General features: G+C 37.2%; 2 protein-coding genes across 3 annotated transcripts in view; one reads left to right on the top strand and one right to left on the bottom strand.

Moving 5' to 3' along the window:
* Positions 1-596: 596 nt before the first annotated feature.
* Positions 597-2,499, bottom strand: RPS23 (ribosomal protein S23). Its single transcript, XM_058728235.1, has 4 exons — positions 2,265-2,499; positions 1,654-1,813; positions 913-1,033; positions 597-788 (listed from the first exon to the last, which is right to left on the bottom strand). Exons 1-4 carry the CDS (start codon positions 2,482-2,484, stop codon positions 642-644), a joined length of 648 nt encoding a protein of 215 aa, XP_058584218.1. The 5' UTR covers positions 2,485-2,499; the 3' UTR covers positions 597-641.
* A 40-nt stretch (positions 2,500-2,539) lies between these two features.
* LOC131510665 (V-type proton ATPase subunit S1-like protein) overlaps positions 2,540-27,691 on the top strand; it is a 39,440-nt gene continuing 14,288 nt past the window's right edge. The window contains exons 1-4 of one of the 2 annotated variants that reach the window (XM_058728104.1): positions 2,540-2,851; positions 6,028-6,339; positions 26,309-26,352; positions 26,609-26,670. In XM_058728104.1, the coding sequence (XP_058584087.1) occupies positions 26,629-26,670 (42 nt within the window). In that variant the 5' untranslated portion in view covers positions 2,540-2,851; positions 6,028-6,339; positions 26,309-26,352; positions 26,609-26,628. Of the gene's footprint in view, positions 2,852-6,027; positions 6,340-19,102; positions 19,255-26,308; positions 26,353-26,608; positions 26,671-27,691 lie in introns of those variants that run through there. The other variant, XM_058728096.1, reaches the window with a different exon arrangement.

Here is a 27,691-nt window from a genome sequence, read left to right as displayed (position 1 = left end):
TAATCATTCTATAGTTCAACATTCTTGCTTTTAACTATTTTTCTTTTGATTTTTACAATCATTTTTAGAGAGAGAAAATCTTAAGCAGGCTCCATGCTCAGTGTGGAGGTTGATGCAATGTGGGGCTCGATCCCATGACCTGAGCTGAAATCAAGAGTCAGATGCTCAACTGAGCCACCCAGGAGCCCCAAACAAGTTTTTCTTCTGTCTCAATTTGCCAGGCATACTCTTCCACTCAATCATCTAGTGCCTTTCTTGCTGTCATAAACAGAATTACAACATGGATTGCGAACCTTTAGATACTCAAACACCAGAGCAAGGAGCAACTTGAGGGCATTTATCATACTGGGTCCCCAGGGAGATGGATCTCAGAAAGTACACTGCTAGGGTTTCCCGACATGATTCCTGCTTTAAGTGCAGTTAGTTTTTGAAGCCCTCTCTCTATACAGGAACTGAACATTTATTCCATAGAGAGTAGAAAAAACTATGAATCCCATTTACTGTAGAGAATCCTGAATTAATGGTATTCCCATTCTCCTTAAATGGAAAGGTATACACTGCATCTCTATACTAAGGAAAATAAGACACAAAACATATTTTTGGTATATGAAAATTTATTGTCACGTTTTCATCATCAAAACTTAAGATCTTGGTCTTTCCTTCTTGCCTTTGTATAAGGCCAAAAGAGAGACATTGGCTACTTTGACGACCTTAAAGCGAACTCCAGGAATGTCACCAACAGCATGACCTTTGCGACCAAATCCAGCAACCAGAACCTCATCGTTTTCCTAGAATAAAATCAACAGTTTACTTCCAGTGTGAGTGGCAATCACTAAAAATACCCATTCTTCATATAAAAAAACGGGCAAAACCATCTCAGAAACAGAAGCAACAGCAGACTAACACACTTACCTCAATAAAATTCAAACAACCATCATTGGGTACAAAGGCGGTGATTTTCTTGCCATTCTTGATCAGCTGGACCCTGACACACTTCCTGATGGCAGAATTTGGCTGTTTGGCTTCAACCCCTCTAAAACGTAAAGAGCACAACAGTGAGGTACCTTTCTGAGAAGGCATACATTTTAGTTTGTTAGGCAGAGAATTCATTAGACATTATGCTCTTTCCACCTAGTCGGTCTAATCCTAAATTGGTTAACTCCTGTGATTTCAACCAAGCTTTTCCTCAGGGAAAATCTCTGGGCCCTTACCAGTTGTAAAAAATATGAATCAAAAATAAGAGGTACAAAGACTACTGACTGGCAGTGCATTGATTAGTGCCTTAAAAGTTATCATTTTGTAAAGTCAACCTTCATGCAACTCAACCTCAGATTTGCAACCTCAGGCAAGAAACTTCTCTTTACCCTAATTGTCCCAACTAGAAAGATGTGATTGCTAAGAATAAAATGGTTGAGTGGCAATTAAGACAGCTCGTCCCTTCATTTTTACTACCCACCCCCCTCCAATGCCATCCCTAAGAGATTCAAAACCCTTAGTTACCTAACCCCTAAGCCCTCACGTTACCAACTTCCAGACAAATATTCTACCCAAACACTTTAGAATTTGTATCTAAAATTAACAACTTCAGATGTATTTGTTTCGCGTTACCATAGTAAAAGAAACCTTGAAGAAAAAGTGTGGACCTTCACTTACACTTTTTCCAGCACAATTCCTTTCGCATGGGAAGCGCCTCCAAAAGGGTTGGCCTTCAGGGCTGTGCCCAAATGGGCTTTCTTGTACTGTTTATCATGCCACTTCTGATCTCGTCGGTGGCTACGGAGCTTCCTGGCAGTACGAAGACCACGACACTTGCCTAAAATTCAAAATCCTATGAGTTCTTCCGCAAGCAATCCAGTCATTTTACATCTTCTAAAACCCTAGCCTCACCTGGACTACAAGCCAACAGGCTCTTTCATTACAATGTAGCACATGGTCTAAACCTCAACCTCAAAGGATCTCTCGGACCAACAAAGGGGTGAACACAAGTACTCCGATTGGTGCGTTTTCCCAAAGGAATGAGCCCCTTGTCAAGTTCCAGAGCGGCACCGGCTACCCAACGCCGTTCGGTAAGGCGAGCTCCGCGGCCTCCGCGCCGCATGGGCTCCTTCCGCACCCGGCCATGTGCGTCCCACAGCAGCGCTTCCCCGGCCTTCCCCAGCGGGCCTTCCGGTAGCGTCCTCACCGTTCTGTCTCTACTCTCCCTCCCGTCCCCGAGCCCCCGAGTCCGGCTTGCAGGCCCCTCAGCCCAAACCCGGACAGCTCACCCATCCTGGCAGCACCACGGGCCCGAGCAAAAGAGGGAAGGCGTACAGGAAGGAGCCACAAGCCACTGCGAACAAGCTCCGCCCAGCCAAGGACCCAAGCAACTGTCTGCGCAGTGCCTGATCCGAAGCTGGCACCCTTTGAAAATGACAAGTTTGCACCACTTTCCAGAATCTGAGTTTTATTCAGTTTGTGTGAAATTCTGAACCACCTAACTTGCATTGCTGTTTATTTCGTTTTATGTCAAGGCTGGAGACAGAAGGAAAGTGGACTACCAATCCCAGAACTCTTTGCATTGAGACTCCCTGGAGGCGCCGGTGCTCTTGGCAAACCCAGGAAGGGGCGGGATTTAGTGGAGTTGAGTCGGACTAAAGGGAGGTACCTGGTTTGTGGCTGTTTGTGGTAGAGTGGAGGCCTTAACGCTTGTAGTTTGGAAAGTTAGATCTCTGAGCTTTAAACCCTACTCAAGCAGCATCGTAAATTGGAAAAAAAAAAAAAAAAATCAGTGAAGCCATGTATTGTAAAACCGACATTTGGAAGTAGACCAAGCCTTAAAACAAAACCTGTCACTTAACTGATGCCATTTTAGGTGATATATTTAACTTTTTAAACTTAAGGTTCTCCTGTAGAATGAAATAGATTTGAGAGATCTCTGGGATGTTGGTTCATTACACAATTATTCTTAAAGTTGTTTTCTTCGTGCTAGGCATTAGTACAGGAGAGTTACCTGTTCTTAAAAAAACTATTTTCTAGGTGCAAGAAAGCAGAAATAATATATAAGTATTTAAAGATAAATGGGAAAGTTTTTTTTTGCAGTTTATTATTTTTTTGAGAGAGTTTTTGAGAGAGAGAGGGAGAGATGCGGGAGAGGAGCAGAGGGAGAGTGAATCCCAACCAGGCTCCGTGCTGTGAGCCGGAAGCCCCCACCACCATCATGATATTAGGAATCCTTAGATCATTGCCTGAGCCCAAATAGTCAGGTGCTTAAACGACTAAGCCACCCAGGCACTCCTAAGTGGGAAAGTTTTAAATACTGGTAAGTGTTCTAGAGGATATAAAGTTCGTCAGGTGGTGGTGACTTGGGGATGGGGGTGGCTACTCTGGAAGGGGTTTAAGAAGCCATCTCTGTGGATATTACATGTGAAATGAGATCCTAAAGAAAAGGAACCAGTTAGACAAAGTATATGGGGTGGAGTATTCAGGAAAAGGGGCTGTCAATGAGGAGAATGAGAGGGGGCACTTTTTCAGAACTGAAGAATCAAGGAGGGGGAACTCAGTGAGTGAGGACTAGTGCGGCACTGGATGAGGTCTAAGGTGCACAGGAAATTGTGAAGCCTGTAGGTCCTGGTAAAGGCTTTGTTTACTCTTTGTGTGACTGAATGCCATTGAAAAGTTTTGAGCAGGGGAGTAATGATAGGATATTACAGGTTTGATCCTATAAAAATATAGGATCACTTATAAAAAAACTGTAAGAGATGAATCTGTGAGACCATTTGGGAGGGTGTTATAATAGTCCAGTTGAGACATGTAATGATAGCTTGGACTGTCAGTGAAGGTGGTAAAAAGTGTTGGATTAGATACACTGATGGTTGAGCCGGCGAGATTTGCTGAAGACTGTAGGATATCAGAGAGGAATTATGATTTTCAACCTGAGCAACTGGGTGATTTGTGGTGTTCTTTATTAAGTGGGATATTTTGGGAGAGGAACAGATTTAGAAGGGGAAATTACGAGTTCAGTTATCAATGTGTCAGTTTGAGATGCCTTTTGGACCTCTAGGTAGGTATGGGAGGTAGGTAGTTGGATATATGTGGGGGAGGTCAAGGGAATTATCAGTGAGTGAATAGAAAATATTGAAAGCCATAGCCGTAAGTAATGTCACTTAGGGAATGACTGTAGTTAGAACAGAGAAAGGTTGGAGACCTGAGCCTTGGGCACACTAAAACTTAGGATACAAAAGGGAGGTGAAGCAAAATAGCCTGAAGAGTGGCCGATTCTGTACTCTCATCAAAGCCAAGTTAAGTAGAAGTGAGCAAGTGTGAAAGGAAAGTAAGATGAGCACTGAGAATTATCATGCATTTTGCAATGTGGAGGATTTTAGTGATTTTGTTAAGTGGGGTTCCCATGGAGTTGCAAAGATGTAAGCCTGATCTGGATTGGGGCCAAGACAATACGGGAAATAAAATAGTGTAGACAGAAGTTATTGACATATTTTTGGAGAGCGTATTTCTATAATGTGCAGAGAAAAGGGGTTCTGTCTGGAGGAGGATGTGGAGTGAGGATGAGTTTTTTTAAGATGGCAGACTGTATGACATTTTTATAGGGGATTGTTCCAATAGAGAAGAAAAATGGATAGTTCATTAGAGAAAGGGGATAATTGCGTGAACAAGTCCTTGGGGAAACTAGAAGGGTCCCCAAGTTGAGGAATTGACCTTAGGAATAATAACAATTTATCTATAGAAATAGAGAAGGCAGACTATAGGGGTACCACTACAAGTAAATTGGAAGATTTGTTGGTGGGAAAATGTGGAACTTCTCTTTTGATTGCTGTTTCCTTACTGAAACCAGTAAGGTCATCAGTACAGAGAAAGAGTAGGGAAAAGACATTAGAGGAGAGAGGATAGAGTATGAAATCATCATCTAGAATAACACTACTAGTGTTAAATAATACTATGTGCCACATACTGTTTTAGGTGACTTATATTTATTAACTTACTTAATTCTAATAACACTAAAATGTAAACACTTTTATTATACCTGTTATACTGAGGGATAGTGCCTTAGTCGTTTCAGGCTACTATAATGAAATACTATAGGCTGAGTGACTTATAAAATAACAGAAATTTATTTCTTACAGTTCTGGAGATTGGGAAGTTCAATATAAAGGTGCTGGCAGATTTGGTATCTAAAGAAATACTATAGACTGGGTGATTTATAAATGACAGAAATTTATTTCTTACAGTTTTGGAGATTGGGAAATCCAAGATCAAGGTGCTGGCAGATTTGGTATCTAGTGAGAGCTCATTTCTTGATCCATCCCTTTTTAATATAACCTCAAATAGCAGAAGGGCGAATGTAGCTCTCGGGGCGGGGAGGTCTGTTTTATTTATTTGCATAATTTTTTCCAGTTTTATTGAGATATAATTGACATATTGGGGTCCTTTTATAAGGGCCTTAATCTCATTCATGAAGACTCCACCCTTATGACCTAATCAGCTCCCAAACGACCCATCTACTAATAACATCACACTGGGGATTAGGTTTTGTGTTTTCTTCACACTCAATATGGTGACTTAGTAGGTTGAGAGCTGGGTAATAGGACTGGGAGTGTGGTCTAGTCAGGTGAATGTGACAGAGGAAGGGCAAAGGAGTTCAGAGTGGTTGCAAGGCAAGGATCATAGTGAACCATGAGATTGAAGCTGGAAGAGTTAAGAGCTAGGAATAGTGAGAACACTTCTGAAGACCTGGCCCTACCAGATACGAGAAATTTCTATGAAGTTACATAAGATAGTGCAGTTTTAGTACAGAAGTAGATAAATTGACCAATGAACAGAATAGAGAGGCCAGCAAGAGACTCCTATATATAGAATATTATTAAATAACAGAACTAGATGTCAGATCAATGTATAAAGGAAGGACTGGTGGATTTGCACAAAAACTGGTTATTTACATGAAATTAGATCACCATGTCAGGCTGAAAACAAAAATCACCCCCAGACAGATTGAGGGCCTACATGTCAACAACAAATTTTTAAATTTCTTAATAGGTAACAAAGGTGAATATCTTCATGAACTACACAGGATAAGAAGAAATGAATGGCTAATTTGACCATATTAAGAAACTGTGCTCCACAAAAACACCTGAAAGAAAGCAAAAAGAAGTTACAAATTGAATTGATATTTACAGGAAGTGTTCATCTAAAGTTGGGATGCTCTGTACCTGAAGGCTTAGTAAAACATGCTGCAAAGTCATCTGGATGTGGTGTTTCGTTTGTGGGAAGATATTAAAAACAGACTAAATTGCTTTAATAATTAATGAAACATTCATAGAACTGCACTTTCTTCTTGATTCATATCTGGTAAGTCAGTTTTCTAAGAGTTTGTCTATTTCATCTCAGTTTTAATAATTACTACGTAAAGCTGTTCAGACTTTCTATTACGCATTAACATAAGAACGTTATAAAAATATATGTTGTTGGGAGGTTTTCATTAGGAAATATAATACTATACAGGTTATTTATTTCTTTTTGAGTGAGTTTTGGTTGTGTACCTTTCAAGGAAAGTGTTCATTTTGTCTTAGTTGTCTAATGTATGGCCATAAAGTTGTTAGTAATATTCCTTTATAATTCTTTTAATATCTGTAGATGCGTAGTGATGTCTCATCTTCCATTCCTGACACTGGTAGCTGTGTCTTCCAGCTCCATTTTTGGTCAGCTAAAAGTTTTTTAATCTTGTTAATCTGTTCAAAGAACCAGCTTTTGCTTTAACTGATTTTCTGTTTCTCTGTTTTTAATTTCATTGATTTCTGGTCTTGTCTGTATTGTTTACTTTCTTCTGCTTGCTTTGGATTTAAATTTGCTCTTCTTTTTCCAGTTTTTTCAAAGTGAAAGCTTAGGTCATTGATTTGAGACTTTTGTTCTTTTCTATATATTTAATGGTATAAATATCTAAGCACTGCTTGATGCATGCCTTGAGTTTTGATAGGTTACGTTCTAGTTTTAATTCAATTCAAAACATTTACTAATTTTGAACAATGGATTATTTAGAATTATGTTTCTTAATTTCCAGATATGTGGAGATTTTCCAAATATCTTTATTGCTCATTTCCAGTTTAATTCCATTATGGTCTAAGAACTTTAACAAAATTTTTGTTGTAGTTTGCTTTATAGCCCAGAATATAATCACTCTTGGTGAATTTTTCATAAACCCTTGAAAAAAAAGTATTTTCTGCTGATGTTGGGAAAAATGTTTTATAAATGTTCATTGGCCCAAAGTGGTTGATAGTGCTGTTCAGGTCTTCTGTGTTCTGTATTCAGGGTGATAATAGTGATGAGAGGTGAGGGCGGATGTGGGAAGGTCATAGTTGGATGTTGGGTTATGGTTTATTTTAGGTATTGTGTTTAATTATTATATTATTATGAAAAGCAAATAACAAGGCATGAACCAATGGTCAGAGTGTGTTATGAATGAAAGCTTTTGATTACTATAGCTAAGAGAAGAAAAAAATGATTTAATTTTTGTTTTTGGAGCTTTGAGTTTTTCATTTTCTGATAAAGAAAGAGCTTATTACTTAATTTGAAGCCTGGAAATGGAAAGAATTTTCCTCAACCTTGGGCCTAAATTTCTTAAAAAGGCCCCCTGAATAAGAATCAGCTTGAGGAATTAGAGCGAAAGAAAGAAGGCTACCATGGCTGAAGCATAGACAGTCAGCAGGATAACAGAGGAAGATGAGGTTAGAGAGTTGGACAGGGCCAGCTCAAGTCCAACTTGTAGGCCCTGATAAGGAGTTTGGACTTTATTCTGGGTACAGTGAGAAGCCATTGGAGGGCTTCAAGTAAGAGAGTTAGAAGATCTGATCTACATTTTTAAAAAATCACTGTGCTTGCTATGGAAGGGCACTATGAAGGGGCAAGAGAGGAGTCGGTTTATCCAAGGAGGGGGCTGATGAAATAGCACAGATAAGAGATTGTAGGAAATAGCATTGGAGATGAGAAGATTTCATAAAATTCTGAATATAATTTGGACTTAAACCGTGATGGAAGAGTGAAATCATGACATCACCACCACCACCATCTCTAATAGGTATTGAGCACTATTTAGGTGCCAGGCATAGGACTTCACATGCCTAATTTGTTTTAATCTTCAAAACAACACCTGTGTGGTAAGTGTTATAATTAACATCATTTTACAAAGAGGAAATTAAGACTTAAGTTAACTATAGCATGTTTGTTGGTTTTCAGATTAGTTATAAAGTAAAATTTTGACTTTTAAGTAGTTCAGAAAAAAATTTAATGCATGTTAAGTAAATAAGACACACAATGGTGAAAAACAATTTTCTAGCCAGCAAAATATCAGGAAAAATAAGAGGTGCAATTCTTAAGATTACAGTATTCTTATAAATTGCAACCTGCTATCTGTAGGTTACCAGAGGTATGTGCAAACTGATAGGCACTTTGTTGTGAAAGAATGGTGTTTAGTAGTTCTTGAAATGTTGGGGGAGTAGGGCAAGAAAAAGAGTAAGTATTTCCCTTTTCTAGTATTCCCTTCCAAGTAGAAGGAGTTAAGTTAATGTAACTCCTTATTTCTCTGCCAGTTTACTCATTCCATGCCAGCTAAAGATGACATCTGTGGTTAATTAGGAAAAATAGTCTGGGTATGTTCAGCCCTTCTTTCCTTTTTGAGACCTAGCCTCCCCTTGGAATAGACCTTTCCCATTTCTTCTGCACCAGCCCTCTCTTCCCTGTTGAGAACCCACTGCTGACGTGACAGGCAGTCATATCTGGCTTCTGTGGGGAGGGGTTCAGTTTCAGTTAATTTTGCTCCTGCACTAAATTTTGGCATCTTGGCCTTTCACAGTAATGAAGGTGGCATTTTGGACTCCATTTGTCTTACCCCTTGTTTTATTTCTCAGCTGGTGTAGCAGTCAGGTGGGGCAGAAAGATATCATTATTTGACTTATCTCAGAGTCCCTCCACCCTCCCAACTAAGAAAAAAGATTGGTCTTCAAAAATTAGATCAGTTGATGAGGTTTATTTAGGTCAAGGGCGATGCTGATTCTTTGTACCATATGAGAGAGAAGTTGGCTTTTTAGGAAGAGCAGCCGAGGGTTTTAACAATATATTGGAGCATTTAGAATAGTTAGAAATGATTCCAAGTGTTTTAACTATAAAAATTGAGGTATTAGTTGCTATGGAAATGTGACAAGTTGAAATAACAGCTTTAAGTGAGAAAGAAGAAGCAGTAAGAATAAGACCAATGATTACTTGCTCTGTGTAACTACTAGTGATGAATGTTGAGTGCTTCATTTTTCCTGATTAAATTATTAAATGCAATTTTTCTCTTATCCAAAATGAATGAGATTTCTTATCCTCTCATTCTAACTACTTTTGAATATTTCTGTGAATAGTGAATAGTGAATATTTCTTCTCCTATCTATTTTTAAGGTGGAACTAAAGAAAGATGTGTGTGTTATCATATAATCTTAACAGTAATCAGGACTGGTCTTTAAAATCTTGTTACTATAATTAAACCTCTGGGTAAGATCTAGGGGGAATTGACAACACTGCTCTTTGATGTCCTTTGTGAAGTTCCTGGAAGGGAGTTATTTTACTATGCATATTGGAAGTTATTCCCCAGGTATTCTCTAACTTGGCTGAGAACAAAACAAAATAAAATAGACTTTTATTTCAGCAGAGACCTTTGAGTTGTAAGAAATGTTAAAGGATCATTTCTCTCACTAGGAAAAGAAAGATAATTTCTTTCACTCATTAGAATATTAAGTTTTAGAATCTCATTCCCTGGAGAGGTTTAAAGAGTCTGGCAGGTGGGCCAGATCTGTGTTCTCTGTGAGTTCAGTAAAGACCAGTTGATCTTTGGTGATGGGGAGTCATTAGAGATTACTCTTCAGCTTCTCATTCCCCAGTAAAATGAAATTTCATTAGGACTATTTCTAGATTACTTAAGTGTAATATATAAGTTATTATAATATAAATATAAAAACTCCTATAAAAGTAAATGTGCATTTTATATCACTAAGACTTTATTGCTTAAAGGACTTTAAGTAAGATAAAACAGGATTCCCCCCCCCCCACCACCCCTTAAACTGAAAGAACAAATAACAAGAGAGAAAAAGGAGTGAGGAGCTAGAGGAAGGGAGGAAGAAAAGAAATGAGGGAAGAAAAGAAAAGGAGAAGAGTAATTTTTCCACTGATACTACTTTTTGTTGGTTCTAGCAGTCTGTACTGATTGTTAAGAGCTTGTTTGTTCATATGTATGTATGTATGTATGTATGTATGTATGTATGTATGTATTATGTGGGGAATAAGCTTAGGAATCCCCAGGGCTTACACCAATGGTTTAACAAGACATAAAGAAATACAAAGCCATAAAATGCTCACACCCGAGTTTGGGAAAATCAGGTTGGCACCCCAAGAATAGGGGGGTGTAAAGACACCCCGAGAATAGGGAGGCATAAAGGTTCTAGGAATAGGGAGGTGCAAAGGCACCCCAAAATAGAGAGGGGGTGCAGAGCCCCCAAAATAAAGAGGGAGAGGCAAAGGCCTGAAACAGAAACCATGCAAAGGTGCCCAATACATAGGTATATGAAATAAACAAGATTAGATATTCAGGGTGGAAGCACTCCCAATTTAGTACTATAGCAGAAAAGCTGCTTTCACAGGACGGTAGGGCCAGGTTAGGTAAATTGGTGAATTGGACTATGGACCACTATGCTGCAGGCAAAGCAGCCCAGAGTGGAGATGGTTAACAAAAGAAAAGGTGCCTTGTCAACCCTGAGGTTACTCCCCTATCTGTCTCATCCTCTAGGCTAGCTAAGATAAACAGAGCTGCTGCCTCATGTCTGCTGTAAACAACCTTCCTCCTGACTGCCCAGCTCCCGGAGTTTGTTTGCTATTAACCCAAACCCCTAACCACAAATATCCTCAAGACTCCCTTTCCCTCATGTCCGCAAATTAATGATCACAGATTCATTGTCCCTCTGTGCACGTCCATCGCCATGTTTGTAAGCCTTCTGATCCTAATAAAAACGGGCAAAGGACCCTTATTCGGCGCTCTTGTCTTTTCCCGGACATTAGCCATCTCTTGCTTTAAATCCTGCGTCCCACTCTTTTGCTAGACAAAAAAGAACTTTAGACTTAGAGTCTACGACAATTATTTATTTATTTATTTTGAGAGAGAGAGAGAGAGAGAGAGAGAGAGCGAGCACAAGCAGGGGAGAGGCAGAGAGATAGAGAGAGAGAATCTCAAGCTGACAGTAAGGAGCCCACCTCGAAGCTCCATCTCACAAACCATGAGATCATGACCTGAGCCGAAATCAAGAAGTCAGATGCTTAACTGACTGAGCCACCCGGGTGCCACAGCCATTACTGATTATTAAGATAACCCAAATGAATGAATCTGAAACCAGTTCATAGATATGGTCTTTATCATTTTTAAAGGATTTTTTATTAAATTTATTGGAACTAAAAAACCCAAACAACACAGTTTACCCATTTTCCCCATCCTCCACTACCCATTGCCCCTTGCAATCACTAATCTGTTCTCTGTATCTATGAACTTGGTTGTTTTGTGTTTTAGATTCCATATACATTTGTCTTTCTATGACTTATTTCACTTAGCTTAATGCCCTTGAGGTCTATCCCTGTTTCTGCAAATGTAAAGATTTCACTATTTTTTATGGCTATATAATATTCCATATAAATATACCATATTTTCTTTATCCATTTATCCATCATAGTTAAAAACCTTCCATCAACAAATATATATAAACATAGAGAGATGTGTGTATTAAGGCAGATGCCTGCCCCTCACGTCAAGGTTTTAATATAAGCAGGTGAGCCTCCTTCATTTTAAGTTTGGAGGTGATCAGCTGCCTCTGAGCTGGGGGCCCTGAAGTGAGTCAGTCCAAGTGAGAGGGCCGTTTAAGAGACATTTCTTAGATCGCTGCTGTCTTGTGGGTCTCAAACAGGAACCCCGTTGATTTTCAAAATTAGATGTTTTGGGGGCTCATCTCTAAGGTACATATCTTAAAAGTTGAGGTGTCTGATGTGGACTTTGAACTCTTTACCACTCAGGAGGAAGCTCTGGGTTTGAATTCCCTCCTGATTGTGGGTTGCCACACCTGTGGTAGGGTTTATGGTGAAATTGTGTCCCAGCTTTTCCTACCCACTTTGATTTGGTTTTCTTTTCATTTGCCTGATGTGTAACCATGACTCAGCCAGGCTTTAGGTTTTTTAATAGGAAATTGTTTCATATGTAGTGGTACACTCAGCATGTCTGTGGGAGGAAAGAAGTTCAAGATCTTAGAATATCACCATCTTAAACGAGAACCCCACCATGGGTATCATTTTTCATAGTATGGAATAATGCGCTTGTGTACCAGTGAATATCTAAAATTTACTCAGATAGGTTTTCAGTTAAAATTTCCAAATTTATATTAACTAATTTAGCAGACAACATTTTGGATTTGTACCAGGTGGTTGTATACTATACTCTCTTAGAAACTAAGTGTGCTGGTTAATTTTTGTCCAAAGAATCTATTTTGTGCCTATTATAAATGATGGCCTGAAGTATATGGCAACATCAAAATGGCACATATTTTCAATATGAGTTTTACTTAGTGAATTAAAACCCTATCTCTGTCGAGGTGGATCCTGGGTCTTCCTGGTGAGAGCATTTTTCAAGTGGTGGAGGCCTTCTCCTCCTTAGAACCCAGGTCTGTTAGGTCCTTCTTAACACTTAGACCTCCCTTCCTAGTCCATGCCTCTAATTATCACAGTATATTTGGTACTTAGCAAACCCTTCCAATAAAGTTTACTTTGCACTATAAGTAACGGAAACCCATTTCAAGCTGTGTTAAGACCAAAAGCCAAGTTATTGGGAGGACACTGGGATAACTCACACACTTCAGCACCAAGAGATACACACTGACCTCATAAGAAAGTAGAGTCAAGAACTGGAAAGCTGCTTCAGCTTTTCAAAAGAGTTATGTCTCATCTCTTGTCTCTAGTCTATTAAATAACTGCCTTCCTCCAGTCCTTATCAGCCATTGCCTGGAGTGGAGTTGTGGCCAATATCAGTGGAGGTCATTGGTTTGCTACGTGAAGCATCCCTAAGGTGTTTACTCCAGCAATTATTTGTTTACATTTCTGCACATCACTGAGCTACTAGTCTCATGGGGATCAGGACAGTGTCCTGTTCATCTTGTATTCCTGGCAGGTAGCATATGGCAATCAATATTTGTCTAATGGACAAATTTATGAAAGAGCAGGACTATTGTTTCAGTGAATCTTGAGATCCAAGAACAGAAATATATGCCACTAATTTGGTATATCACTTATGTTCCAAGAAGTCAATGGGGAATCAAAAGTAAGACAAATTAACATTTTAAATCAAAAGCACTTATAAGTATTTCATTCACTAATCTGATTCTAATCAACTCAGAAGTTGATTTGATGAAAATTAGTAGAAATCATGGCAACAGTTGGACTCTGAATTTAATAAAGAGTATGCATTAGTCTGGATTTTCCAGAAAAATTTTATATATATATATATACACACACATATGTATATGTATATGTATACATGTACATATGTATATGTATATGTACATATATATATGTATATGTATATGTATATATGTACATATATATACACACACACACACAAACACACACATATATATATATGAATTTCATATATATATGTACATATATATGTATGTGAATAGAATGTATATATATGTATGTACATATATGAAATTCATATATATGTGTATGTTTGTGTATATATATGTGTGTGTGTTGTATCCCAGTCAAGTTGACATGTATTAACCATTAGAGAGTCACACTCCCCTATACAGAGCAAGAAGTACTACTCTGGTAGTTTGCTAATGAACTGATGTAACTTGGGTTTTGTATATTTGCATTTCAAGCTACTGAATTTGATGAAATACTTGAATTAGTTGATTTTCTAGTTATGGTTGCCTAGATAGTCAGGCTCTGGGAGTCACAACCATGTGCACAAAGTGAGAATTAATTATGTGACATTTTGCTGGGCTTACTCATTACTCTATACATCTTATTGAGCATCATCTTGGACCAGCAGCACCGTAGACTCTAGGTGTATCAGTTAATTAGATGCAGTCCCTGCTGCCATGGAGCAGGCCTTCTGGTGAAGAAACACACCATAAATAGGTAGCAAGTAAGTAAATATCTCAGTACAAATGTGATATATGTTATGATGAGGGTGAACAGAATGCAGGGAGGGTTAGGAGGGGATGAGGTAATCTCCACAGAAGGAACAATATGTACAGTCACTGAGGTGTAAAAATGTTGGCATGTGGAGGGTGTTGAGAAAAGCTGAATCTAAGCCAGTGTCCTGGAGCATGGTCGGGAGAAAGGTTAGCATAAAATGAAGCAAGAGAGACCAGCAAGGGCCAGGCCATGCAAGACTGTAGGAGGTGGATGGATTTAGATTTTGTATCAGTTTGCAAACTTAGCAAAGACTACTATAATTGATTTGAACATTTGACTAAAGTGATTTTTGGTTTAAGAGCATTTGGATGAATAGAAACTGTGGTCTGGCAAATGCTCGATGTTCCTTCAGGCAAATATTAGAATTAAGGTAGAGCCATTTTTTTTTCTTATGGGAATACAATTCTGTATGGTTATTAGGGTATTCAATTTTTCACGTAACATTTGGTAATATATAGTAAATCAGAAAATGTAGCAAAGACAAGGTATTTTCAGTTGAGAAGAAGGCAGCATGGGTGTACAATTTCCTGTTCTTTCATGAAAACTGTTGGGATATTTTCCATGCACCTGTGCATTTTTTGCATATCTTGTGTGTGAGTCACTAACTGCGTTTTGTTTTGGATTATCTTTAGGATGTATGTATAGTGAACAGCCTTGAAAGGTAGAAATAGTGTCTTCCTCTTACAAAGGGCAGGTTTACTTACAGCCTTGGAAACTCAGGATTTGTCTCATGAAATGAAACCCATTGTGTGTACAAACGTCCATGTGGGCCTAGATGTATTGCTCTATGGGCAAGGGGTATTGTCACAATATACTGATACTTATGCTCCTTGCTATGTGGTGAGTAATAAACTTCTTTGTCTCTGGCCCTGGAGTCTTGTGTCTTCTGCCAGAATCCATGAAACTAACAAGCTGACTTGTTAGCTTATCAGTTGGGTAAAATGTCAGACCCTTCACAGTTCTGGACAAGGACCCTTCAGCCATATCAGCGGGGAGGTACAATGCCAAGCAGGTGATATCTTAGTGCCTTGCAGCCTGCAAATTATCACATTAACATTTTTATCATTGCTTTTCTAAAGTTACAGATGAGCTATTCTCTGACAATCACATCTTAAGTGTGACTTCTATTTTAAAATACATGTGTGAAACCTACTAGCTACTAATTATTCTACCTTAAATAGTCTTCACCAAGTGGAGGAAAATTTCAACAACAGAAGGAATGCTGTGTTAAAAATTTAGGAATCAAGACATAAAATATATTGAAATGAAACTTGATTTAAAAATAAAAATTGTGTATACATTTGTGCACCTGAAAATATAACTGGAAATATAACTTACATGGTAAGCACCAAGGAGGTAACACTATGGTCTCTGAGTGTTAACTGAACCATTATTATCACAGTACAGGGGTCTTCATGGGCTTGGCCTCTTACCTTCCCCTGACCAGGGATTTGAGGAGCACTGGGATAAGACCCTACTGCTGCTGTCATGGGAGACTATGAGCTATTGCTCTGGCAGCTGGAGGCGATGTACTACATTTGCACTGGCCAGTACGATCACCGTTAGCCACATGTGGTTACTAACCACTGGTAATTTTGGTTAGTTCGAATTGAGATGTGTATAAATGTAAATTGTATACCAGGTTTCAGACTTAGAGCAGAAAAGGAAGGTAAAATATCTTATTAATTTTTATGTTTGGAATAGTATTATAGATATATTAGGCTAAAGAAAATATATTATTAAAATGAATCTCACCTGTTTGTGCTTCTTTCAGTGTGGCTACTAGAAAATTTTAAATTATATACATAGCTCTCATTATATTTCTGTTGAACAGCTATTCTAGGTCCTTGCTCCTCACAGACAAGCAGCATCAGCATCATGTGGAAACTTGTTAGAAACAAAGAAGCTCATGCCCCACCCCAGACTGGATCAGAATTTGCATTTTAACAAAATCTCATGTGATTTGTATGCATGTTCAGAGTTGAGTAGCAGAGCCCTAAGACTAGGATTGCCTGATTTAGCAAATAAAAATACAAGGTGTCCAGTTAAATTTAATTTCATATAAACAACAAATGATTTTTTAATACAGCATATCCAAATATTGCATGGAACATACTTATTAAAATTATTTATTGTTTATTTGAAATTCACCTGTTACCGGGTGTCCTATGTATTATTTGGCCAGCCTGCCTACGACTAAACTCCTCCTGTCCAGGCCCATCTTACTACCAGAAATTCCACAAAATCAGGAAAAAGACAGGAAGGTGAAAGGAGAGGTAGGGAGTGGAAGTTGGGCAGAGTGGAAGAACAGAGAAGAAAAGGAAATATGGGAAGTAGAAATAAGATGAGCATGGAAAGGACACATTGATGGTGATGACCTCTTCTGTTTTATAGTATTTCTTAGCATCTTCCTTATTTCTCCATCCCCCTCCCCCATCCCTAGTTGTGTGTTCATCTCCTCTTCACTTCTCTATAGGGCTTCCTAGAGCCATGTTAGAGTATGGTGTGTGTACAAAGTACATGTCCTCAGGGTCAAGTCCCCAGCCTTCCTATAATCCATCATCCCTGAAGTGTCACTTAAAATATGATGCCTTTCAGCTACCAGTACTTTGCCATTAAAGTGATCACGGTTCTTAAGTGCCGAAAATGCTGACATGTTCATTTTGGAAGATTTTCTTTATTGTGGGATTTTAATTGTATTTTTTAAAATGTAAAACGACTCTTAGGGATTTTGTTCTTTGGTTTGTGTTTTTGCATGTTTTTTAGGTGGCAAGGGAGTGGAAGTGGAGGCTGGCAAGGAAAGAATAACTATAGATATTCTTTTTTTTTTTAATTTTAGAGAAAGAGAGAGAGAGGGAGAGAGTGGGCAAGTTGGGAAGAGGGACAGAGAGAGAGAGAGAGAGAGAGAGAGAGAGAGAGAATCTCAAGCTCCTAGGTGGGGCTCAATCCCATGAATCTGGGATCATGACCTGAGCTGAAATCAAGAGTTAGGTGCTCAACTGACTGAGCCACCCAGGCACCTCTAGATATTCTCTATTTAGCCAGGCATTGAAGTAAGAAAAGGCTTTCATCTATTGTATTATTTATTTAAAATTTTATTTTATTGTAGTAAGAACATTTAACATGAGATCCACCCTCTTAACAAATTTTTAAAGTGTATAATACAGTATTGTTAACTATAGGTATAATCTTATACAGCAGATCTCTAGAATTTATTAATCTTGCTTAACTGAAACTTTATGCCTGTTGATTAGCAACTACCTATTTCCTCCTCCTCAACCTCCAGCCCCTGGTAACCACCATTCAGTCTTTGCTTTCTATGAATTTGCCTGTTCTAGAACCCTCATGAAAATGGAATCATGTAGTATTTGTGACTGGCTTCTTTCACTTATAATAATGTCCTCAAAGTTCATCCATGTTGTCACATATTACAGAATTTCCTTTTTTTGAAGGCTGCATAATATTCTGTTGTTTGTATATACTCCATATTCTTTATCCATTCAGCCATCAGCAGATACTTTGGTTGTTTCCACATCCTGACAGGCATTAAGTCATATCTCTTTGTGGTTTTGATTTGCATTTCCCTGATGATTAGTGACATTGAGCACCTTTTTATATGATGTTGGCCATCTGTATGTCATCTTTGGAGAACTGTCTATTCAAGCCCATTTTTAGGTTGGGTTATTTGTGTTGTTTCCTCTATTGAGTTGTAAGAGTACCTCAAATATTTTGGAAAGTAATGATTTATCAGATATATGTTTTGCAAATATCTTCTCCCATTCTGTGGGTTGCCTTTCACTCTGTTGATGGTTTCCTTTGCTGTACAGAAGATTTTTATTCTGATGTAGTTCTGCTTGTCTATTTTTGCTTTTATTGTCTGTGCTTTGGTATCATATCCATGAAATCATTGCCAAGACCAGTGTCATGAAGATTTGCCCTGTGGTTTCATCTAGGTTTTAAGTCTTTAATCTGTTTTGAGTTGATTTTTCTGTCTGGTGTGAAATCAGGCTCTGATTTCATTTTTTGCATGTGGATATCCAGTTTTCCCAGCACCATTTGTCCTTTTCCCATTGTGCGTTCTTGGCACCCTTGCTGAAGAGCAGTTAACTGTATGTGTGAATCTGTTTCTAGGTGCTGTATTCTGTTCTGTTGGTCTTTATGTCAGTTTCTAATGGCAGTACTGTACCATTTTAATTACTGTAGCTTTGCAATGTGTTTTTAAATAGGAAGTGTGATACATCCAGCTTTGTTCTTTCCCAAGATAGATTTGGCTATTTAGGACCTCAATATATCTTCACAACAATTCTTTGAGTTAAGTACTTTTGTCCCCACTCAGCAGATGAGGAAACTGGAGCTGGGAATGCACTTGAGGGCTGTCTGACTCCAAAGTCAGTGCTCTTTACCATTACCTTCCATATCTCTCAGCACATGGAGAATCATGAATTTAACACTACACTGTGAACTAGGACACGTGTAAAATTAGATAAGTTTCAGAGATTTTTACTCACTTATACACCTGAAAAATACATGTAGTAATGTAGATCTTATAGATTTTTGAGGGCAATTTAATAGCTACCTGAAAAGCAGTATGAGATTCTTATTAAGAGTTAGAGTATCAACAATGCCAGTTTCTGAAAAGAGGTTAATTGAAAATCTGCTCCCCAATAATTTTTCATGAAAAAGCAAACATCTTAAATAGACCCACTGATTTCACTCTATACTCTAAATTAAGCAGTATCAGGACCCTCCCTCCACCCTCTCCCCCACATAATACATCCTGGGAACGTGGTTTTTTTATTGGTTGAATATGTTGTCAGTCACAAGGCAGGGAAAGTACTGCCTCTGCCCTGTTTGCATTTATGAATTAGGAGATGTGCTTGGTTAGAAGAAACTGATTAATTTCTTGATGGGAAGAAAAATCTTGTTTAGTTTTTCACTCATTTTTTTTTGTATGGGATTTTCTCTAACTTTTGACCAGATACTTGCCAGGAAGAATGTAAGGTGAGTAATTGCACATTTTTAAATTCAGTGCATCTGTTAACTTCAATGCAAGTGTGGAACTAGATGGTTCTGTAATTTCTTTTTATTGTTGCATAGCTATATTTGTTTATAATTCAAATTGGATATATTAGATTAGATCATTCAGTAGCTAATAAAATCATTGAACCAGAGTTTATAAATAAGAGATGAAAATATAATCTTTATTATAAGAGGCAAGAGTTATTCAAAATGCACAAGAAATATTTGTATTGTGTATCAAAGTATGTATCTATGAGAAAATGACTCAAATCAGTGTTCAGGTTTCTTTTACACTTACAAGTAAATGTTGATTTTGTGGTTTTCTCCTGCCATTATTATGAGAGAATAGAACAAGGAAGAATTTAAAAACCTCAGAAATATATAACCTGTCCTTCAAAGAAAAGGTGTTGAATCATTTTAGCTGGTAGGAGATGGTAATTGTTTAGATTACATACCGTTTAAAATTAACAAGCAAAATTTCTATTTCTGTTTCCTTTGTCCCTTTGGCTCTTTCCATACCATATAAGGGAAACTATAGAGATTTATATATAAGGGAGAATATTCAGAATCTGAATAGCAGTTAACTTATGTCATATCTCCTAATTACTTATTATGTGCCATCCCAACAAATACATCAGGGAATTTAGTGTGAACTGCCACGCAGGGTGGTCTGCCAGAACTTGTGTTAAAGAATCTTTGTCACCAGCTAATAAAAACTAGAAGTACAGGCATTTTCTGTTTGTTTTCCCCATTGTTTGTAAATCAGTGCTTTAAGTTCATTTTCAAATAATAGGTGACCTGTACTCCTTAGATTGTTAAAGCTTAGTAATGTTTCCTTACCTTGTTTATACAGAAATTACTGATTTCTATATTACACTGGTAAAATGTACAGCAAGTACTATAAAGTCCCAATTCTGTTTCTGAAGATAATAATCTTAGCTTCAGAAGGGATCCTAGAAATCACATTAATCAATGATCATTTGAATCTAAAAATATAGCATATTAATTCATTATGAAAGAAACAACACTTGCTGTTTTATGAATGTCTTTCAAATCATGGATCTGAAATTTAAAATACCTTTCAGTCCTATGGGTCAATTCAAGGTTCTTACATCTCTAGGAAGGTTGATTGTATTTTAAGCTTAGTACTTGTTTCCTGGGCTTAAGAGAGACTAGGAGTCACCACTCTTCCCTTACATATCGCTTCCTCAAATTGGGTTTAAGCAATTCCTTGAACAAAAAGGAAATATTTTTCTTTTCACACAGCTTCCTGTGTGATCTCCTATTTTCCCCTTCCCTGTCAGACTTTGTTCATTCATCAATCTGTTAGTTTATTCATATATGTAACACATATATTTTTAACACTTGGTGCTTTTAAATAGCTAGGCACTGTGCCAGGTTCTGGGTCTACAGTGGTGGTTAAAACAGATAGAGCCCCTGCCTTCATGGAGCTTTAAGTCTAGTGGGGGAGGTTCTCTCACTAATCAAATGTGAGTCACATTGTGAAAGAAAAGTATGGGAGGCTATGAGCACATATAAATAGGGGGATCTGAACTGCTCTGAGATGGTAAGAATGGTGTTCTTAAGGAAGTGACATTTAAGCTGTGATCTGCAGTATTTGGAGGATACTACCAGGAGGTAGGGGGAAGGGGAGGATAGAGAACATTTCAGGTAGAGGGAATAACAAGGCTAAAACTTTTATGAGAGAAGAAAGGAAGATGAAGCATTCAAGGAACTCAACAAAAGAAAGCTAGTCTGGCTAGAACAGTCAGGGGAATAGGTCAAATGAGGGGAGCACAGTTAGCAGGTCTTTCAGGGCCTTAGAGGTCATGGTGGGAATGTGGTCTTCATCCTGAACAGAACCATGATGGGGCTGCTTCACCTTCACTTTCATGAAGGCATTCTTGGTAGCCTCATGATGGACTACCTGCTGTATCAAAAATATGGCACAAGCCACTCACCACAAACTTAGGGCTCTTGATTACTTTTCAAAGGTATTGCAGAGATCTCTTTTACTGGACAAGGATCTGAATATTTTAGAGACAGTGTAGGTTTTTTATTTTTTTTATTTTTTAAATTTCTTTTTAACCAGCATTTCTCAATTTATTCACATAGGTAACTTTAACCAGTAGTTCTTTAGCTCTTATTTTAGTTAAGAGATTATGTAGTGATGTGAAAATGCATATAGATTTTATCTTTAGTTGAGATTATGGTATCCCATAAATCCTGATTAATTTAGTCTTATGGGTATGGGAAAGGCATATCTAAATTACAGTCATTTTAAAAAAGAAGCATAGCAGTGTTATTGTATATTCACGACCATAGATTCATTGAAATGAAAATAAGCCTGTGTTGTCTTCTAAAAGTTTTTCATTTGCGAACACATGGAAATTCTTAATGAGTAGAGCAAAGTGTCAAGCCAAGCATATTATCAGTATGGTAGCTTATCCATTCATCTATCCATCCATTCATGCATTCCTTCCTTCCTTCATTCATGTACTTTTATTCAGGAATATTAAACTGTTTTGCAAACCAGATACTGTATTTACAAATTGTCAGGCAGTTAGTTAGGCATGAGCTAGGAGAGGTAAAGCAGATGCTGGCCACACCTTCCGAGCCACCCCTGAGGGTTAACACCAAATTCAGAGCCAAGTCTGAGGGCTAAACACAACAGCAAAGGCCTAGCCACAGTGCTGGCTCAAAAGCCATAAGGGGACTTTGAAGCGCTGAGAATGAGCACAAAAGGTGTAACTTGACCCTTAGAACCTTTAAGGTCAGAACAAAAACTCGTTACACAATCGTAAATATACAATACATAAATAAGTACAATTATCACAGAATGCATCATGGGTAGGTGCATGCGCAGAAGCCAAAATACGATATAACCACCAGCTGTCAATCAAAAATGTCAATCAGGGGTACCTGAGTGGCTCAGTTTGTTGAGCCTTGGACTTCGGCTCAGGTCCTGATCTCATGGTTTGTGAGTTCGAAGCCCACGTCAGCTCACTGCTGTCAGCATGGGGTCTGCTTGGGATCTTCTGTCCCCCTGCTCTCTGCCCGTCCCCTGCTCTCTCCCATTCTCTATCTCAAAAATAAACATTTTTTAAAAAGTGTCAATCAAAGCCAAACTTACATGTGCAGAAAGCAGGCTTAAAAGGATGCAGCTAGAGCTTCTTGGTGCCATTGCCAGCCTTGCTCCAGCTCTGGTCCGCTTTCACTCTTGAAAGTGTACTATACGGATCTACTCAGTAAACTCTATCTCCCCAGTCTGGTCTTGGGTCTCCAGTTCTTTGATGCATCTGGGACGAGAACCGAGTGACCTGGTAACAATGACTTAATACATTTTTATCTCATTTAGGTAAACTATATCTCAGAATTTTCAGTTTTTGTTCGTTAAGACATTTTAAGATTGAGTACTTAACCCTGTATCATGATATATGATTTTTTGATCAATGAGATTCAAGTTAAATTTTAAAGTCTGTTTGTGTATGATGATGTTATTGGAAAGCTTGAAGCTCTTTAAGCAGTATTGCCTGGGTATTAGTGTTTCTTTCACATATTCAGTTACTTTGTAACTTTCACTACAGAGTTTGGAGTTTAGGTAAGATAGAGATCTTTTAGCTAAAGCACATCTCTATTGTGGTTACATGATTACTGATTGGAAAATTAAAGTAAATTTACAGGAAATTAAATTTCTTAATGGTCCTAGGTGTAATTGGGCTCAGAGGACTGATTCATGCTAACCCTACTCAAATGAGAGTTACTATAAATCAGAATACAAGTTTATAAATTTTTAAAGGAAGGCGTCTTTTTAAAAAGACTAAATTAGACAAATTTAGTCAGTTTATCTTTAGTAACAAACAACTCCAGCTTTCCAGAATCTCATGATCTCAAACATTTATTTCTCACTCATATTACATGTTGATAGCTACAGGTGGGCTGTCATAGCCCTGCTCTAGCTGTTTCCCATGTCTTGTCATTCCAAGACCTAGATTGAAAGAGCACCCCTATTTGGGCATGCCATTGTCTTGGCAGAGGGAAAAGGGCAAGAGGTGGCAGACACATGCAATACCTCTGAAAATTTCTAGAGAACTGGCACACTATTGCTTCCATTCATATGCCATTGTCTCAACCAAGATGCATAGCCAAGACTTAACTCTGGGGCAGGGAATCTTCTCCACCTACAGGGAGGTGCTGCAAGGTATATGGCCAAGGGCAGGGATATATCCATCTCTGGGATTGTTTCCAGGGAGTTGGGAACAATCATACACTCCACCATACTACCACAGTATTAAAATATGCATAGCGGATTTCTCAAATAATACATTTTAGACATTATCTAACAACTTCCAATTACTATTGACAAAGTTTTAGTCTCCAACACTTCCCTCATCTTTCTTTCTTTATCCCCTCCAGCCCTCCAATATATTATTATTTACATTATTACTTTCATTTAAATCTGTCCATTGGTGGATGTTTAGACAAACAAAATGTGGTATATCCATACAATGAAATATTTCTCAGTAATAAAAGGGAAGGAAATATTGACATATGTAACATCAATGAATCCCTATCATTGTGTTAAGATCGAAAAAAGCCAAACACTAAAGAATATGTAGTATTCTATTTATAATTCTAGAAAATGCAAACTAATCTAAAGTGACACCAAGTCTTTAGTTTTCCTGTGGCTGAGAATGGAGGGAACATCTCTCTCCTGCAAAAGTGCATAGGGAAACTTTTGTGTGATGTAAATATTCTGTACCTTTATTATGGTGGTATGCATATGCTCAAACTTATCGGATTGTACACACTGAGTGAATGTAGTTTATTGTACTTAAATTATACCTCAGTAAACTTGATAAAGTGAGAAAAAGTTGTATATATGCATGAATTTATTAATAGCTATGAGTACATATCATGGTCAGTTATTTGTCCTCTTTAGAAATTCTCATTAGTTAATAGAGACTGTATTACCAAGAGAATGTTACATTCAGTTTGTAATTGGTTCCGTGTAATTCATTTTAAAGCACTTTACTGTGATACAGATTTAGTAACTCTTTAGCTAAAATTATGTTTTACATATGGATAATTATATGTAATATATCCCTAATTGTAAATATATTAAGTTTATGTAATATCATATATACATATAGGTCTTAGCAGTCTCTTAAGTATAGAGTTTAATCTGCACTCTCCTATACTATAGGTTCAAGTTATGAAAAATTTAAAATATACAATAAACTAAAATTTTTTATAACATTTATGACACAATTAGAGATCTAAGCAATTGACATATTTAATGTTAAAGAATTATTGATATTTTCTAGATATAACTGGCCTATTATTTTTAAAAGTCCTTATCTTTTAGACATCCATACTTAAGTCAAATAATTTCTGGTATTTTCTTCAAAATAATACCACAGAGGAGAAGTAGGTGAAGTCCTAAGTGAAAAAAGATTGCTTATGACTTGATAATTACTAAAGCTGGATGTTGGGTACAAGTACATGCAGGTGGGAAGAGGACTTCTGTTTTTCTGTTTGTATGTGTGTGCTCTCAATATTCCATGATTATATTTATGTGTGTTTATAATATTCCATGTTAGAAAGATGTGTAGATTTTCTAAGTTAGCAATTTCACTTCTAGGAATTTATCTTAAGGAACTTCTTGGGGATATGAACAAACAATCTACAATAATGCTCAGTGTAGTACTGTTTATTAATTGGAAACAATCTAAATACTTAAAGGAATTTGGTCAAATAAATTGATACATTTGTATGATATAAATACTAACATGGAATTCAAAATTATATCAGAAAATCATGATGAGCACTGGGTGATATAGAATTATTCAATCACTATATAGTACATCTGAAACTAATATGACCCTATATGTTAGCTAATGGGAAGTAAAATAAAAACTTAAAAATTACATAAGAAAAATATATAATTACATGAGAAAATATTTGTGATATACGTTTAAGTGGAAAAAAATTTGCACTATTTTTAAGTATTATAAAAAGTAACTTATATGTGTTGTGTGTGTGTGCATCTCTGTGTTTGTGTGTGTGTACAGTGAAACAACAGAAGGATATATATTATAATTTATATCCTAGGGGTGCCTGGGTGGCTCGGTCAGTTAAGCATTCTACTCTTGATTTTGACTCAAGTCATGATCTCATGGTTGGTGGGATCCAGCCCACATCTGGATCTTCTGTGCTGATAGCGTGGAGCCTGCTTGGGATTCCTTCTCTCCCTCTCTCTCTGCCCCTCTCTTGCATGCACACGCTCTCTCTCTGTCTCTCAAAATAAATAAAATAAACTTAAAAAAATTTACATCCTCATAATTTTCAGAAATAGCTTTTTGGCAATGGGGTCTTTTTTAAATTTTTATTTATTTGAAGTGCTTATTTCATTTGAGAGAGCTAGTGAATGCGCAAGTGGGGAAGAGGGAGAGAGGGAGAGGGAGAGAGAACCTCAAATGAGCTCCACACTCAGCGTGGATCCTGACATGGAGGTCAGTTTCACGAATGGTGAGATCATAATGTGAGCCAAAATCAGGAGTCTGACGCCCAAACCCCACTCAGGCATTCCAAGTCCATCTTTTTTTTTTTTTTTTTTAATAAAAATGATTGAATATTTTTGCTTTCATATACTAAGAGTACAGTGAGTATAAAATTTCATGGTAAAATATTTTATTATGTTTTATTGTTTGACTATTTGGTTTATTATTTGGTTATCTTTGGTTAAACCTCAGTGTTTAGCGCACTGCTTGGCACATAGTAGGCCTTCAATAATAATATTCACTGGATAAGGATTAGGGTTGATATTTACAAATTTTAAAAAATCTGAATTTTTCATGTTTTCTTTGAAGAACATGTATTACTTTTTAAAATCAGAAATTTGCTATGGAAAAGTAAACAGTTTTGACAGGTACTTTGCCTTCTACTTTGATGTATCATAAACTGAGATATCCTCCTTAAAACTTCTTATAAAATCCGAAATTTAGCTATTCAGCATCTTTTTGTTTTTTTCTAGTTTCATCTCTCAGACATCTTCAAATAAAGAAGTGGTTGTAAACGGTAAGATCTGTATTTGTCCTTATGATTCCTTGAAGGGTTGAGGAGAAGGTTATTGTCTGTCATGGGCTTCCCTGAACACTGGTGATTGGAACAGCAGTCTCTTATGTAAAATCTCTTGAATTAGTATATTCTAAATTATCAGTCAGAAGAGGCTCAAGCCTGGTATATTTCACATTGCTTAGCATTTTATTGTCATTCGGTTATATTAATAAATAAGTTACATTTAGCCTTTGTATTCGTATCATTTATTTGACAGATCAGCAGAGTAATGGAGATATGAAAGAAACCCAGAATTGTACAACAGTACCAATCACACAGGTATGGATATGTTAGGAAACTAGATTGTATCTTAAAAAAAAAAATTAAACACGTTTCAATCAGGTCGGAGCCACTGTGAAAACATAAATAATAATTCTGTTAATAACTAACATTCTTGCTTAAGCTTTGGGTGGGGGAATACATTACAATAGTCTTATGGTAAAGAAAAAAACTAAAGTTTTACTTGCTCTTGTATATTTTCATTACAATATTCAGCTTTACTTTTGTTACTTTCTAGGCAGGATCACTATAGTAACGGTTTATCTTTGGTTACTAGTAAGCTTGGATTGCTGCTGCTTCTTTAATTTCTCTTTTATCTGTACTTATCCTGGAGTAATTGGTATGAAATGGTTGATGTAGATAAGTAGATCTTCTTTCAGATATAGACCTGCCTTTGTGACTTCCAGGGTCAAGTACCAAAGTGCGTTGTCTTGAGCTTCCTAGAAATCAGCAAGGGTTTCATAAAATGAAGAATGATATTAGAATACCCTGTTAGTTTATGTATATTAAATGATCTGGAGCTGCAGTGTCCTAAGCAGTAGCCAGTAGCCATATGTGGCTATTTAAATTTAAACTCAAATGAAATAATGTTAAGTAAAATTAAGAATTAATGTCCTCAGTTGCACTGGCCACATTTGGTGCCATAAGAGCTACATATAGCTAGAGCCTGCTGCGCTGGACACTGCAGATATTAAACATATCCAGTATTGCAGAATGTTCTATTGGGCACTAATGGTCTGGAGAATTATGCTTGGTATCTAGAAGCCTCTTGTTTGTTGGTTTGTTTTTTTGTTTAACATGTTAATTTCTTTATTTTAAAGTCCTGTTTTATTTAGGTTCTGATTTTCATGGCATGTTGAATTTTTGTTTTTAATTACTAGACTTTTTTTTTTTGAGCAGCTTTAGGTTTACAGAAAAAAACTGAACAAAATATAAGTTTCCTATATGCTTGCTTTCTCAATCACTCCCCACTCCAGTTTCCCCTTTATTTAACATTTTGTGTTAGTTTGGTATGTTTGTT

The sequence above is a fragment of the Neofelis nebulosa genome, chromosome 1, assembly GCF_028018385.1.
Source record: "Neofelis nebulosa isolate mNeoNeb1 chromosome 1, mNeoNeb1.pri, whole genome shotgun sequence".
Taxonomy (NCBI): domain Eukaryota; kingdom Metazoa; phylum Chordata; class Mammalia; order Carnivora; family Felidae; genus Neofelis; species Neofelis nebulosa.
Note: the sequence above shows the minus strand (reverse complement) of the source record. Positions and strands in the feature narration are given on the sequence as shown.